Raw genomic sequence first — 17692 nt, 5'->3', positions numbered from 1 at the left:
CTCTAAGATTATCTTAAATTTATTCTGCATATATCTTGTTTATTGTACATAGCTATTCATATGCTTACACTTCCCCCCCCCCATCCCTCACTCCCATAAGACTATGAGCTTCTTAAGAGCAGAAACTGTTTTCTTGGCAGTTTTTTAGGGGATAAGGGGAAGAATATTAGTATATCTAGCACTTAGCAGAGGACCTGACTTTAAAAAAAAAAATCAAAAAAGTGTTGATGGCCCTGAGGTGAAAATTAAAAATAAAACTGATAAAGCTATAGGAACAGGAGCACATAATTCAACTATAATCTTATCTGACAAGTGCTTATATTTTTATCGAGACTAGTTATTTAATTACCTCTGCTTCTACATCCACATTTTGCTTCAAAAGCAGTTTTAAAATGTCAACATGTCCATTCTGACTAGCAGCTTGCATGGCAGTGTGTCCAGCACATTGCCCATTTACCTGAAAAACAAAGTAAAATAAATGTTAGGCTATCCAAGCAAAATTCTAAATACTCAAAAGATATTATATGCAATGGTCTCTAAAATTCTAAAATGTCAGTTATCTTCACATATCTGTGATTACGCAAGCTAATTCTTTTTTAACAGCCACAAATTCAGTGTATAGAATATGAAGCAAAGTTTTTGATCCTATCCTTATTTTTCCATTTCTATTATTAAATCTGTGTTGTTTCTATCAGAAAGTTCCTCCATGGTCACAAAAGTAAATAGGTTATTTGTCATTTTACAAATTTCTGAAACAAATTACAAGTAACAGAATTCATGCTTTCAGGTCTCAACTTTTCTGCTTTATTTGAATACACTTTTGTTGATGGTTACTAAGCTTAAGAGTCAATAATTTTCTTGAAGTTTTCAAATGGACTTAAAAGAAGACATTTCAAAAAGAACAGTGTGAGACAGAGATCTCTACCACATGACGCTGGTCTGGGAATAATAATATCAAGAATAATGGGGGCTGAGATTCTATTCCCATGCACGTTCACTTCTAGAATCTAAAATCAATACCCTCTTTAAAAGCAATAAAACCAACAAAAATTTGACAGCACAGAAGGAGTTGCTCTATAGCAACTTCAGTTACTTTTTAGCACAGTAACATGTTCACAGTCAATAACTAATAGGTGTTTAATAGAGGGTTCTTCTACTGAAAGCCAACAGTTTGCAGGCATGCAAACATTCTCTCATCATGAGTTTCCCTTGCAGAAAACCATTGGCTTTGTTGCCACAAACATTATCAAGCTGCCTAACTTCCTTCATAGGTAACTCTAGCTTTGTGACAGCTACCTATGAAAACTTTAGTAAGGTTAAGAATCGATTATGTCTGCTTAAATAGCAGATTCCCTAAAATCACTTGCTGAGGTATCACAGGACAAGTCTATGACTAAGACAAAACTATTATGATAGTCTCTGCCTCTTAACTGCCATTTGTACCTGCGATCATGCCCTAAACCTTAAACAAAAAACAAGCAGCTATAGTATTATTCCCCCTAATCACTATTTTCCATACCGTGACTACAGAAATGAAGAAATTATATATTTTTCTAGAAGCCACCAAAAGAATCCAATTATGATATACAAAAGGGCATTGTTTCTAGTTATGACTTAGTAAGAGGTAAGTTCCTACACTTACTATACTGGAGGAACTCAAAGTGTTTATAAAACTTCTCTCCCTCCCTTAAATTTAAGAGATTCAACTGAGTCATAACAAATATAATGAATGATTTTATCATTTGCCATCACTACTAACCTAATCTCACCTAATGGCTATACTACTAAACAGTGGGATGAGGACCCCTGGGGGACCAAGGAGTTACTGCAAGAGATACTTGATTCCACATATGTACTAAGCATCATCATTTATTTATTTATTTAGCTCCATAAGGATATAAAATATTTGCAATGGGGTTTTTGTAAACAATTTTATATTAATACTGCTTCCTTTTTTCTACATGGAAAAGAAATTTCTTTGCTCTTTGGGAATAAAGTATAGCGTTTTCTTTGGACAAAATACCCCTCCCAAAGTAGACCATCTGAGTTGTTTACTAAGATTTCACAAGGCCCTTCTTATGGAGATGTATATTTTAACTAGATTAAATTAAAATATCACAGTGGAACTGGATTGTGTTATAGTGAAAGGGAGAAGAGAATACAGTCACGGGAATTTAATCATTATCTATTTTCTCAATGGATGTTAGTAATATAAATAATTGTTCATTTATAAAGAATTTTAAAACTTGCAAAACACTTTTACATATACTGTCTCATCTACTGTAACTATTATGTAGAAAACCTGAAATTCTTTTAAGTTAAATAGATGTTCAAACTGAAAAAATTTGGACTATGTATGGGTCTATACCAGGTCTGCACAAACTGCACATGACATAGAATTTTGGGTGGCCCTCAAAAAATGTAGAGGAAAACATCCTTTACATTTTTGATGGGCCACAGGTGTGGTCTATACCAAGTGTTTGATGAGAACTGAAAAAGTAAGATTTGAAAACCTACAATTACTTTCTAGGGCCAAGTTTGTATTTTGCTTTTTGGAAAACATCAGGGTCCTGAATGCCTTATGATAAAAGAATCAAAAGAATTAAAGAGTTGGAAAGGACCTCAGTGGTTCTTCTTAAAAATTTTAGTCCATGAAATTCAATTTATATTTCCTCTGGATCTTTTGATATCTGCTTTTCCAAATCCTTGGATGCATCTAAGACTATTTCTGGATTTCCTCTCCTCTATCAAAAACTACAGAAGTGTTCAGTTCCTCCAGAGGCTCCCTTTATTTCCACCCCAGCAATCAGTACTACCTTGTTAGTGAGAATCAGATGCAAAATAGAATTTCCCATTATTGGTTCTTTTATCTTTTGAAGAATAAAATTATCATAAAGACAAATCAAGAAATTATAAGTTATTTTGCTTCTGGCAGAAAGAGAAAGCCTCAAAAATCCAAATAACCAAAGTCTCCCACCATTACTACTAGATCATGCCTCTGAGTCGCCTAGCGATCTGTTTCCCAAACTCCTCTTCTATTGTCTCTTTCTGTCCCTGTCTTCTGCTCTGTACTCCAAGGATATAATCACTTTTGATTCTCCCTCCACTTAGTTTCATCCAAATGCTCTCCACCAGACTTCTTCCCCCTTTCTTCACATGGGTATACCCTCTGAATATACAATACTATACCAATCCTTGCCTTCCCCCCCACCATTTTTGCCTGTCCTGTTTCTTTTGAGTAGGAACAAGGACACATCTTTGCACAGGAAGAATAGAGACTTAAGTTGCAATGTCATCTCCTTGATCATAAAGAACTCTGTAAAAACAGTCACTGTATAATACTAATGAGGCCAATCCTCAAATTTCATTCTTGTCCAATGTCAAAGAATTCACCTTTAACTTAAGCTAGTTATTTTATACATAAGGGTTGTTGGTAACAAAAGGGAATTGAGAGCATATAGCTTGATTGAGGGAAAATAGAAGGAAAAAAACCTCAAAGTATATGTCCTACTGATGATGAGATAATAGTGATTATATATGCATATATACCTTACATATGATTATATGTGTATATATGTACATACATACATGTATGTGAAGCGTATACACACACTACTTTCAAAAGAACTTAGCTTGACAGTTTTTCATAAAAAATAAGCTGAAAAAGTTTATCATCCCCTTTAAAAAATAAGAATAACAAGTTGCTTACCATAAATAAAGGGAAACCTAGGTCAAACTTTAATTTTGTAAGAGAAAAATTGATATCAAACTTCCCCAAACGAAAAATGAACTATCTGAAAGTGAAAAGGGTTGTTAAGTCTAAAGACATTTATAAATTATAAATGCTCACATCAACATCTGGTCTCTTTAACAAATCTTCTACTTTAGCAACATCTCCATTAGCAGCAGCTTTAACTAATTCTTCATTAAGGTCTCCAGACTCTTGAGTTTCAAACAATTTCTTTAAGAGTTGAGACAGTCTCTCTGAAAATAGGAAGTAAAATTGTTGGTATAGGAAAATGATGGAACTCAGAATCTAAAACACTAGAAGTCATGTTTTCCTATGTCTTATTTAATTCTAGAATGATTATGCTTCGAACTATTTTTATACTATGTTACAAATAATTTATCCTACAAACCATAATTATACCACCTGAAATTATGGTAAACTGCAGAAACCAATATTGCGTTTCTTCAAAATCATTAATGTTTCATAAATTTGGAAAGACTTGTAAAAGCAATTAAAAAATTAGTATTCATAACAAAGATATTGTGAACTGACATTATGATGGAATTCACATTGAAAAACAAATTTTTACATTGCTAAAAGATTGGTATTTGAAAAAAATGAAGATAATCATCCCAACTTTCATTTTCTAGCACAACAGATTTTACAGGTAGCCCTACTAAAGTCTTGGGGATTCTATGCTCCACAATAATAAATTCTTTATAATACCAGATATTGAGTTTTTGTAAAAATGGTATTTAATCTTTTTTTAGCTGAGGCTAAAGTCCTAAATTCTAATGATATATTTCTAAAGTTACTGTATATTTTGTTTTAAGCAAAATAAGGCATAATCAGCTAGAGGGTTACCACTTCCATAAGCTATTTTTACAGGCAATCTTCATTCCTGCTAATCTAAACCGAAAGAGCTATCAGCCAATACAGGTGCTCACCATCACAAAGTTCTCTGCTACCTATCCTTAGATACAATCACTGCAAAGGAAAGCAAGCAGAGGAAAATGGAAAGACACCATCCACATTACTATGCTCCTTCCATCTACTTCTTTTATTTACTTATCACTGCCAGAGGATTTGCTCCAACTTGAAGCAAACTAGCTAATTAAAACAAGAGGAACAAAAATTGAAAACACTATAAAATAATACAGTAAGTCACCCCAACTTTTTATGTAACTTATTTATAATTAAAATTATACCTTGTCCTCAAAGACATTTAAAAAAATAAACCATGTATTTTTTTAAAAGTACATACCACCAGATGCATTGCTAATAGCTGATCCTGCTGATGCCACCTTGGAAACAGCTGCAGGATTATACGTCCAAGATGTTCCACAAACTTCTACTTTTAAATCACTGTCTGAATAAATCTGCTGTACACGGCCAACTTTGCCTAAAGTCTTAAAAGATAGGACAAACAGCCATAAATTTTCACATATAAAATGACAGTTACAAAATTATTTGCTTGTCATATTGATATTTTTAAATGATACCTGATTTTAGCTTCAAAGAAAAAAATGCTAATTTTGCTGAAGCTGGTTCTGTATCTGTGAACTAAATAAATAGTACAATGTACTAATGTATGAAATTAGTACCTGTAGTTTTATTAAAATATCTCACTAAAGAAATAAAATCAGAATTACTACTTAATAGTTTCACAGAGAATGAACACAAAGATTTAACAAAATCAACTTATTTATTTACTTTCACTCTACTGTCTCTACTGTTTTTGATAAAAATTCCCCTATATCACATACCGAACGTTTTTTTTTAAACTAAGACAGTACTACCCTTTCTTCTCCTTACAAGCTACCTTTTATATAAGGCCAATTAGCCAAAAAAAAAAAAAAAACCCCAATAAACAACATTCAGGTTATACAAATAAGATCTTTCTTCAAGGACATCATATAAGGCAAATGTTCAAGCTAATTTATCACTCACAGAAATTAATGTTAAGTAGTTAACGCAAAATATTTCATCTTTTAAGTGAAGCTCTAAAGTAAGAATACACTGAAGGGGCAGTAGAAACTTTCTAATAAAATTAATAGATAAATAAAATAACTACTAAAAACACTAAATCACAATCACTGCAAACCTTCTCCTGAGGAGAAAGGAGGTGATGTCCTGAGACATCATCATGTTAAGTGTCAATGTTTCTTCACCTCAGAAACCACCACAACAGTGAGTACAACTGGAAAGATATTAACTACTGTGTCAAATTAATAAAATACTAGTGTATGCCAACAGTTTTGTCCCACAGCAAAACTCATCTTTAAACCAGAACTTATATTTAAGTTCTAGCATACAGCTTATTTTTTAAAATCAAATATGAAGCTTTGGAACCTTGAAAAATTATACTTATGAATGATGGAAAATATTTAAGTGCTGAAGCCTCAAAAGCATTATTATTTTCATGACTCATATTTTTACAGCTCTTAAGGTTTACCAAGTTCTTTCCTCCCAGTGCTCCTGTTAGGCAGGTAGTACAAGCATTATCCCCATTTTAGTGAGGAAACTGAAGTTCAGTGAGGCTAAGTAATTGTTCAAGTGTCACAAAGCAGGGCCTCCATCAGGCTTCTAATTCTCCACAACCTCTCTAGAATGAAAATTTAGAGGACAATAATTTTCACTTTTGTAAATAATAACAAAATTAATTATATTTGAAATGCTGATTAATAATGCTGTTAATTCAGAGGCAGCTAGGTGGTGCCTGGCACCTAAAAATTGCCCCACCTTCCCCCCTCCAAAAAAAAAAAAAAAAGCAAAAAAAAAAAAGTAATGCTCTTACTCAATGCCTAACTCAGGCTACAGGAAATTCTGTCTTTTCTATTCACCATCTCTGAGGGTGAAAGTGGGGGTGGGGGGAGGGGCGTGGAATCTGTAGTCTGTGAATTCTTAGTCTGAATCCTGCCTCATCACAGCCAAATTACAACCTCTCAAAGCTTCAGTTTCCTTTTATGCACAATGGGAATAAATTTGAGCTATTATTATTGTTAGAAAGTGAAGCAATGGATGAAATGTCTCTGGGAAGGAAATGTAAATTTTCTATTTTCCTTGCCCTCACCGCTTCATTAATTCTTAACTGAAAAAATTAAAGGTTCAGCTTTCAATAAATAATAGCTCACCCAACTCCGGGAAGTTTTACACTGCTGTGGTTTTGAAAATTTATCTGCTTACAAATCTAAATAAAAATAAACAAAAAAGTTCACCTAATCAAATGTCCTATTTTTATATACTTACAGGAAGCATAGCTTCTGCCCATTCACCATGACCTCTTTGTAGAAGCTTAATTCTTTCTAGATCGTAACAAACCTGAACAAGGTCACCCACTTGAAACTGTGAAGTACCCCCTTCTGCACCCTGTGCAGCATCCCCACTTCGGACAACATTAGCTTTAGTGAGAACGGCTGGATTGAAGGTCCATCTGCAAAACAAAAATAAGTTGGCAACCTATATTTAATTCTTAAAAAAAAATTCATGTTGAACTATTTTTTTAAACAATTAGTTTGCTAAGAAGGAAAATATTTTTAAATGTCAGAAACTTAAAAGTCACTCCAAAATATTTTAATTTTTTTAAAGAAATAAATTGCTGTGATAATCTTTTTAAATGATGTTATAACCAATTTGTGAGCATACAATCCTTTATAATCAATTTATATATAATTACACATTCACACACATACATAATCAATTTATGATATGTTCTCATCTATAGATTGGAAAGGACCAGGACCACTATTTTAAAGTGAGCTCAAACTAAAGTATACACCTGCAAATTCATAAAGCAATATAACAGTTTACTGAAAATTCTGTCTGGAAAAATCTTTTTTTTTTCCACTTTTTTCACTTAAGTGATCTGGAAAAGTAATGGTGCTTTAACAGCATCACAGAAATGAACAAGCTGCAGTTTGGAAAATGAAAAAACTATAGCTCAATTTTTGGTGACAAGTTTATGTAAGCTTAAAAGGGAAAAATGAATCTTTTAGAATATCTGTTACAATTTCATTGAGAAGATTTTTATCACATGCTATATGACAATTCTTCATTATCCACATTTTAGAAGAGGAAAAGAAGAATGGATAAGGCAAGAAAAAAAATCTAAAATTACAAAGTGAAAAATAATGTATATGTGGTTTTTAAACTCACCAGAACAAAATCTGTGGCTTGCACACAAAATATATTGACCCCTAAACTCCTTTCTTACTGTCAGACTGGTATTTCATTGCAAAATAAGTTTTACTACAATGTATCTCTCCAAAAATGGGGGGAGGGGGAAGAACAGGGGATCTCTTCTCAAAGTATTTACATACTCCTTAATTAAGAAAAATCAGAACCAGAAAATAACTCCACGGTCATTCTATGCTAGAATCTCTGCTTAAGGCAAGCCATGCCAGAAGTTAACAGACATGTAAGGAGGTAGTCTATAGTCAAGACACAGATTTGACACAGAATTTTGACAATTACTGAGCAAGTCCATTAGCCTTGTTTCCACACTAAAAAATTATGATAGTATTGCTAACAAGTATACATTTCTGAGCAGTATTTTTGCATTAAATTAAATGATGTATATAACATGATATAAAATTGAAGTAACTATTAATATTGTGCCTACAAAAATACCAATTTTATTTTAAAAATACCTCCAGGGAACAGCTAGGTGGCGCAGTGAATACTGCACTGGCCCTGGAGTCAGGAGGACCTGAGTTCAAATGTGACCTCAGACACTTAACACAAAAACTAGTTGTGTCACCTTGGGCAAGTCACTTAACCCCAAATGCCCTCCAAAAAGCAAAAAAAAAAAAAAAAACCTTCAGAAATGGAAATCCCACAACTTCCCTAAGTAGCCTATTACCGTCGTTCATTGTCCCTATAATCAATTAAATCATTTAACTAGATTCCTTTGTCTGCATAAGGAAGAAGAGGGAATCCACTGGCTAGTGTCCTACTTGAATAACCCTTACTATAACGATAATCCATAGCATAATTAATATGTTGACCTTAGAGTCGATAAGACCCAAGTTCAAAAAATGACTTCCCTATCGCCAGCCCCCATATATACTGGCTATATATAACATATATACTGTTACTCTAGGTATGTTATTAAACCTTTTAGCTTCCGTTTACTCATCTACAAAATAGGGATAATATCTTTAGTACTTACCTCATGGGGCTGTTCAGAGGATCAAATAAGAGAATGTATATGGAGTACTTCTCAAACCTTAAAGCATTTTTTAAGTATCCCTTTATTAATCTCTTCCTATCTTTTTCCATGGAGTTCAGAAAGAAACAGTCCTGGGATAAGTCACTGTCTTGCTATTATTCTTAATGCTTTATTAACTTCTGATTTACATCATTCATTTCCGCCAGATTTTGAGTTACAAATTTTCTCCCCATTTTGCCCCTACCCACCGCCCCAAAATAGCAGTCCCACAGGATATCCCCTCCTCCAATCTACTCTCCCCCATACCACTTTCGACTTTCCCAGTGGATATTGCTATTATTCTTTTACTGTTAATGTTCTTCAAACTACTGCATAGGTGGATAAAATAACTTTTTTAAATTAATAAAAAGAATTGGAATTGGTTTTATTATTACTGTCACAGTTAAACAACTTGAGTTTACTTCACAACTTCTTTACAAGGCCTATTTAATCTTTCTTAGTCATTTTTACATCTTCTTAGGGTCATCACACCTCTCAATGTGTGACTGCCAAAATCAGATATTCAACTCTTAGGACCTGACTAAAGTCAAGCAAAACAGAATTATTTTCTAATTATTGAATATCACATTCTTATTAGCTTTCTAATAATACGTAAATGTAAACAAAAAGGCACATCATTTATTCAGGGCAGTGTTGAATGATACATTACAACTTCCAGCACTTTCTCTGTTTCATTTGTTCCTGGTCAGTCTTATAAAATCTTTTTTTCCTTAGGGACAGAAAGAGGGACTACACCTATAATTTTATTAGTATAAGGAAACTTCCTCTACCAATGTAGGTCAGTACCTTCTGTGCAATGTATGGTATTAGAGGGCTGTGTAGGGTACATAAAAGTTAAGGAGCCTGCCCAAGGCCACAGTTAGAGGCAGAATTTTCTTATGGTTTATTTTTTCCCCTAAAGTGGAATACTTTCATTTTCCTTTATTAAGTTACTTACTTGGTACTCTACTTGGTCACTACATTAAAAAGCTTTTTAGTTACATCCATTTTTATTTTCTAACTTTTATGTATGCATCCTAATGTGTTACTATCTAAAATTGAGTATCACCAACCTATTGCCACTTGGGTACTGTACTACAATGTCATGATCTTCATCAATGCCACAAACTGTTCCAGTTGTAGTTAAAGTCTCAAACATGCCATCAGTCCATCCTCCATGCCCATGTTGCAAAGACTGTACAATTTCTAGATCAAGATCTATGTTTACTAGGTCACCGATCTGTAGTCCACCAGGATTCCGGTTACCATTCTGTTCACCTGTAATTGAGGGGAAAAAAGGGAGCAGTCACAGGAATGATCACTGAATTATAACAACCAGAGTTACCATGATTCTGTAGCCAACTACTCTAGCTGTTATCTCCACTAAAGGGTTTTTTGTCTTGAATTTTAAAAAATATAGACTCAAAATCAGTTCAAGCTATACTATGAGACACTTATATCAAACATTTAATTTTTCTGTTTTTCAAAAAAGTCAAGTAAGTCATGTTTTTGCCTTTTGTGATTTACCAAAACTTTTTATACTAGAGAAGAGGAAAAAAAAAGTTCACTACCTAAATTTACACATTACACAAGCTACTGTATATTGGCAAAATGAAATAGATGGCTATAGGGTAATGAATTAAAATATAGTTAACTGGACATAACACCTAATGGAATTTGTTTCACTGATTAGTTCTATTTTTTTTGCTTTTCTTTCCCAAAAAACAGTATAATCAAATTTTATTACAGAAATAAAAATGTTCCTGTAAAGATGAAGTCCATGTTTTACAGTGTTTTACTACATACTTCAGAGGAGCTCTTGCTAACTTTTAAAAGAAATCTTACATTGAATTCTTTTCACAACTGTCCACTTGGTAAATTCAGATTTTTGATGACTTTCCCTAAAGGACCTAAAACATAATTTCTTTTGCATCTTTATTAAAAGTAAGTAGATTCAAATGAGGTCAATTCAGTTCAATGCAAAAAAATTAAGTGCCCATTATCTGTAAAGAGCTTCTCCAGGCACCAGGGATACAAAGAAATAAAACAAAAACAGTCCCAACCCTTAACAAGCTTACATTTTACTCAGGAGACCCAGTGAATATGTATACAAATAAACAAATAATAAGGTAATTTAAAGATAGAGAGCATTACAACTGGCAGGACTGGGAAAGGTCCCCTCAAGGAGATGGTATCTCAGCTGCATTTTGAAGGAAATCTAGGGATTGTAAGAAGTGAAGACTACTTTGACAATATAGGGAACAACCTGTCCAAGGGCACACAGATGAAATTAAATATTAGCAAAAGCTAGTAACTGAATACTTTGCCTGGAATGAAGAAGCATGTAAGGAAGCAAAACATGAAATAAGTAATGTAAAAGGTGAGTGTCAAATTATGAAGGGCCTTCAATAAATGACTTGGTATTTTTTTTTTAATATCATAGGAAACCACTGAAGTATCATCATCAGGAACAATAATTTGGCACTGGGAAGAACAGATCAGAGACAAGAAGGCCAAGAAAAAAATATTTTAGGCATTCTCCTAAATACAGGAACTATTAAGATGAGTGTATCACATAAGTAACTACCAAAAAACCTGGTTAAGGGGCGGCCAGGTGGTGCAGTGAATAGAGCACCAGCCCTGGAGTCAGGGGGACCCGAGTTCAAATCCGGCCTCAGACACTTAACACTTACTAGCCATGTGACCTTGGGCAAGGTCACTTAACCCCAAATGCCCTCCCTGCCTTCCCCCCTCCAAAAAGGAAAAAAAAAAAAAGAAAAAGAAACCTGGTTAAGAATATGGCCTAATTCAAGGGTTTTTTTTTAAAACACTCTGACATTTCTGACACTAATTGACTATTAACTTATTTTGTAATCTGAGTCCCAAAGTCCACATTTTTCTTGCCTTACTGATAGAGGTCAATCAATGCCCACATCTGCATGAAAGACAAGTGAAGTTAACAACAGGAGAGAGGAAAGCTCTAATTTATGGTATTGTATGTTGACTTATGTCTGCTCCCAAGCAAGCTTCCCAATTAACTGCTCCTAGTTATTGGCTACTTTCTTTCAAGGGACAGTGTTTGTGCCCTGAAATCCTCCAAAGGACAAAAAATACAGAAGCCTAGCGCCTAAGGGCAGAGAGAGCCTACAGAGGCAAGAAAACATAAGGCAAGCATCTTCATTGCTTGCATATGCTCTCTCCACTGGGGCCACTACAGAAGAGATGTTCTAGCCTAATCGTTTAGTGTTTAATCCTAACCCTAGGCAACATAAATACTGCAAATAGAAAAATTTACCATACTGCAAGGGAATAGGAAGATTCTGACTGGGAAAAACAAGCCAGGTATGAGGGGCAAACGAAAGGGTAAAATGCTGATTAAGTCAGAGTTTTGGGGGGTTTTTTGTTGTTACTGTTACTGTTGCTGTGTTAAACAAGTATTTTATTGATTTTTTTTCTTTATCATGACTGTCATTTCCTAAAATTCTCCCCTACAACAACTTACAACTAAGCAAAACAAACCAAATCATTGGCCATGTCTGACAAACATACACCTATGAACTGTCTTTGATATACCAACAGAAAATGTGAATCAATTTTAAACTGTAAAGTCAACAAGCATTTATTAAGCACTTTCTATGTGTAACATCCTGTGCTAAGCAACAGGAAGAAAACACTGTATCCAAAATGTCCCCTATAATCTTTCTCTACTGAGAAACTCACTGACTCGGATCATCATCTTCATATAGATAACGTCTAGATCTTTACAACCAATCTAGAAATTTCACCCAAGCTCCAGACACCATCTCCAATTGCTTATTGGTCATTTCCACCATAGTTTCTCATTAGCACCTCAGATTAAACTTTCATTTCTCCCAAAACCTGTTCCACTCCTGACATTCCTATATGTACTTCTCATACCACCACTGACCTGCAATATTAAAAAAAAAATTGGTATTAGCTTTTTCACTTTTTCCTCTGGCTAACCCCTTCTGAGACATGAAACTTTGGACAAGTTACCTCCTCACTTCTGGGAATTTTAGGTTTATCTATATACTGAGGAAGTTAGATTAGATGTTCCAGACTGAAGGGACAAATGATGCTAGTCTATTCAATTCTGTCTACATATCACCTCTCTCTTTCTATCTGTCCCATTCTCTCTATACCCACCAACACCACCTCAGTAGGGGATCCCATTACCAAATGCTAGGACTATTACAATAATGTCCCAAAATAGGAATCCACTCCTCTCTGCCCTCCCCCCTCCCTTCAAATCCATCTTGATACTGTTGTAAAATTAATTTTCCCATCATTTTAAATTCCTTGGACTGAACTCCATTGTCTCCATCATAGCCCAATCTTTCCCTCCTTTTTTTTTCCAGATTCTCATTGTTGTGTTCTTCCATTAGTTTGTAAGTTCCTTGAAGGCCAGGCCTACCTTTCTTTTTCATACTTCTATCACCAGCACTTGGTATTATGTCTGGCGCATACAGATCTGACACAGAGATCTGCTAATGTCACTCTTTAATTGTAATGGCTTTAAAAGGCCTGTTTAACAAATAAGGTCCAAACTCTTTAGCTTGCCTTTGAAGATCCTCAACAATGTGACAACATTGTATCTCTAAGCTTTTGTTTTCTTCCACATCTGCTATGGCCTACTTGATGTCCCCTATAAATGCTCTTTTTTTTGCTAACACTCCCTCCCCCAAACTTCACTTCCTGAATCTTCATTTTAAAGCCCAACTCCAATGCTACTACCTCAATGAAGCCTTCCTTGATAACCTTAACATGCTCCAACTAGCCTCTTTGCCTTAGTCAGTAACAATCCTTTCCACCTCAGACTTCAAAAAGCACTCAGGTTACCAATTTCCTATGTACTTCTACACCATCTTCTATATATATGGGCCACAGAATCTCCTTTATCTCTGATTTGTAATTTTGTATAGTAGCACGTATTTTTTTTATTATACTTCTTAACATTAACTCTGTATTATAGACTTGAATTAAATATTATTTTCCCCATTTTGTCCATCATGGTATAGTCGAAAGAATGTTTGTTATGTAGTGAAGAGGACCTGGGGGCTTCTGACCTCACTGGAGGAATGACCATGGGCAGGTCACTTAAATTCTCTCAACCTTAGTTTCCAGTTTCCTCAACTGTAAAGCTGGGGCAACAACAGTATCTACCTCACAGGGTTATTTTAAGGATAAAATAATATACTATATAAAGAAAGATTTGAGAACCTTAAAGCACTAAAGGTTAGCTGAAAGCATAACCCATCCAACAAACACAAGGCATTGCTGAAAACAGAATCAAGAAACTTCACTTTCAAAATCTAGCACTAAATCTTGCAGATAAACAACCTTCCCTTTGAGTATAGTTTAACCCACTGAACTTCTAAGAGAAAAAGGCAGATGCTGAAAAAGACTGAAGCAGGTCTCTCTTTCCTTACTATAACTGTGAATTCAGGTAGAGCAGGCCTGCACAACCTGCAGTCCATGGGCTGCTTAACACCCCACAGGCCACTTGCAGCTCACCTCTACATACAAAGGATGTTTTCCTCTACGTTTTTCGAGGGCCACCCAAAATTCTTTGGCAGACTCTGGGCCAAAGGTTGTGCGGGCCTGAGTTAGAGAATGAAGATAACAACAACAAAAGCAATAAATTTCTTGGTGTGAATCAATTAATCAACAGGCATTAAGTGTGTACTGAGTGTCCATCATTGTACTAGAAACCATGGATAAAAAGACAAATAAATTTTTTATTTTTACTCTAAGGATGTAGATCATAAAGTACAAACAAAATAAATACAAAGTAAACTTTGGAGGGGAGTGAAGGGAGATCAAGAAAGGCTTCACGTGGAACTGTCACTTGAGTAGAGTTCTAAAGGAAACAGGATAGTGGGAGGGTATTCCACGAATGAATGACACCTAGTGCAATGCAAAGGTATGGAGACAGGAGATAAGATGGTCACGACAAGGGGCAGCAAGAAGGCTAATCTGAAGAAACCAAAAGACAAGGAAAGCACATAATAAAGATAAGTAACATAAAATAAAGCTGGAAAGGTAGGTTGGAAGTCAGGATGTAAACTCAGCAGCAGCAAGACAGATGAGATATGCTTCACCATCAACACATCTATACAGTGCTTTAAGGTTTACAAAGTGTTTGACAACAACACTCTGGGCAGGGGGCAGCTCAGCAAGGCTGGGAGGAGGCCTGGTCAATGTGGCGGCAAGTTGATCCACCAACCGCAAGGGCCATTCCCAGGCCTATCACTGCAGGGCTAGGATCTGATAGAGCTGGGTAAGAGACAAATGCAGGACCCAGGAAGTGGCAGCAGCTACTCTTTGGGACTACCAACCCACAGCCTAGAAATGTAAAAAGCCCCTATCTAAACTTCCAGGGAGCAGGATGGCAGAGTGAACCCCAGCTGCTCCAATCCCCCCACTGACCCAGAAAACACAGTAATTATTGCCCCAGAGCAAAAGTTTTAACAGTAAAGGCTTGAGAACCCTAGAGGAAGGGTGTGGCTAAGACCCTGCCTCAAAATGGGTAAAAAGAGACTGCAAAGACAAAGACTCTAGAGTCCTATTATTGTAAATGGGGAGGAACCAAATTTAGAAGGAGACAGTCTTGACTCCACACCCCCAGCTGAAGCCTCAACAGGGAATATAAACTGGTCTCAAGCACAGAAAGCATTCTTAGATGAGCTCAAAAAGAACTTTGAAAACCAAATTAGAGAGGTAGAAGATAAAATGAATAATTCTTTTAAAATAAAAATTGTGAAATTAGAAAAACACTACAATTAAGAAAACAGCTCCTTAAAAAAATGTGTGAACTAAAAATGAAATCTGAACATATGGAAAAGGAGCTTCAAAAAAACTGAGGAAAATAATTTGCTAAAAATTAGAATCAACCAAATTAAAGCTAATGACTCTATGAGGCACCAAAAATCAGTCAAACAAAACATCAAGAATGAAAAGTTAGGAAAAGAGGTAAAATATTTCAATGGAAAAATAACTGACCTAGAAAACAGATCCAGGAGAGATAATCTGAGAATTACTGGTCTACCGGAAAATTATGATGACAATAACACCTGAGGCAGGCAATATAAGTAATTTTACAAATGAAAAAAGAGAGGTTCAGGGGTGAGGTGATGTAAGTCAAACATGTATCTGGTAAGTCTAAGTCAGGACTTAAGACCACAGAATTAAAGATGAGAAGGACCTCAGTTAGAGCTTGTCCAGTACAACTCCCCCATTTTATAGATAAGTAAACTGATGCCCAGTGACAAGGTCACACAAATTCCAAGTCCTTAGCCATGGGATACGAATAGGCATTTCCGACTCTAGATTCTTCCATGTTTGTCCCGATCATCCCATACTTCCCTCAAAACCGACAACAACCCTGAGAATCCTAAAACAAGTTTTTCAAAAGTTGCTGGTTATTATGTACATAAATCTCTCCTAGAGTAAAGATATACCTGACTCTTAAAATTAAAAAAATTTCTGTATATCCTTAGCCACATCAACAAAGTCTGAATTAACACCTCTTGCTTGTGTTTTTCCCTTCCTTAGACCAATAAAACCTATTCATCCCTAAACAACAGCATTACAAAGGGCTAGAAAACAGTCTAAGCTGCCAAGGAAAAGTATGTGTTTTTCTACTGTGGACTACGGGTGAGAGGAAGTTTTACTAAAGTGATATGTCATTTTAGTCCTATGTATTTTGTTTGGTTAAGTTGTCATTTTTTAAGTAAATATTTAAGCTGTGTCAATAAAAAATAACTCTAGCTATTTTTACATTCATATTTTGATCACTAAGTATGATCGTTAAATGTTTCTCATCTTTCTAAAAAAAATAGCTATTTTGCTTTAAATATGTGATTTTTAAAGGTCTCCCCTTTTTTGAAAAAAATTAGATCACAAGATCACAGAATTAGAGCTCATTATTATTAGGAATCTCCAAGGTCTCTGAGTCCAGCCTCACCTTAAAGTTGAAAAAACTGAGGCAAAAAATCGTTAATAACTTGACAATAATAAAAATGCTAATAACTAGGATCAAAAAGCAAGTAAGTTAACTCACGACTCAGGATGTGAACTCAGATCTTTCTGCCTCCAAGTCTAATGCCCTATCCACTACACCATGCTGCCAGTAAAATAAAAAATGTACTTTAATTTACACAAGAGATGTGTTCCTAGAAAATCAACATTAAAATAGTTTAAGTGATTCTTATTGCTTATATCAACCTAAATTAAAATTGCATTCACTGCATTAACTAAAGTAGTCAGGACCATTGACTCTATTTACCTACTTTACCTGTAAATTATTTCACTTCTATCAGACCTAGAATCTTGGAAGATGTCTTTTTTACAAGGTAATAGTACTATTAGTACTATGCAAGTCAATCACTGATACAGTTATCAAATCTTAAAAAATTCTATGAATATGACAAAATCAGAAAGGCACTGATCAAAAAAGCACTAAACTAAAAAACAGAATTTTTGAATTTAAGGAGCTAATGAGCTAAGATGTTTGACAAAACATTGGCTCATATAAAAGGACACGTGATAGCCAACCTATTAAATCTAATATTGTTCCCAGTTACAAAAAACTTGACAGTAAACACTTTTTCCTGTTATTTGTAAATATGACTCAATTTATAACATCCTGTATTTCCAAGTATATTTTATTCAAATTAACCTTATGCTACATGAAATCACTTGTAAGCTTTTTAAGAAAACATTTATGGGGT

General features: G+C 34.8%; 1 protein-coding gene across 2 annotated transcripts in view; it reads right to left on the bottom strand.

Moving 5' to 3' along the window:
* Positions 1-17692, bottom strand: part of MIB1 (MIB E3 ubiquitin protein ligase 1) — a 173627-nt gene that overhangs the window by 100608 nt on the left and 55327 nt on the right. The window contains exons 6-10 of one of the 2 annotated variants that reach the window (XM_069099761.1): positions 10013-10217; positions 7052-7163; positions 4995-5139; positions 3851-3984; positions 350-457 (exon numbers count right to left, since the gene is read on the bottom strand). In XM_069099761.1, coding sequence (XP_068955862.1) covers positions 350-457; positions 3851-3984; positions 4995-5139; positions 7052-7163; positions 10013-10217 — 704 coding nt within the window. Of the gene's footprint in view, positions 1-349; positions 458-3850; positions 3985-4994; positions 5140-6979; positions 7164-10012; positions 10218-17692 lie in introns of both variants that reach the window. The other variant, XM_069099760.1, reaches the window with a different exon arrangement.

The sequence above is a fragment of the Petaurus breviceps genome, unplaced genomic scaffold (genome assembly GCF_028583685.1).
Source record: "Petaurus breviceps papuanus isolate PSGF00001 unplaced genomic scaffold, PetGlider_PUasm1.0 38, whole genome shotgun sequence".
In the NCBI taxonomy this organism is placed as follows: domain Eukaryota; kingdom Metazoa; phylum Chordata; class Mammalia; order Diprotodontia; family Petauridae; genus Petaurus; species Petaurus breviceps.
Note: the sequence above shows the minus strand (reverse complement) of the source record. Positions and strands in the feature narration are given on the sequence as shown.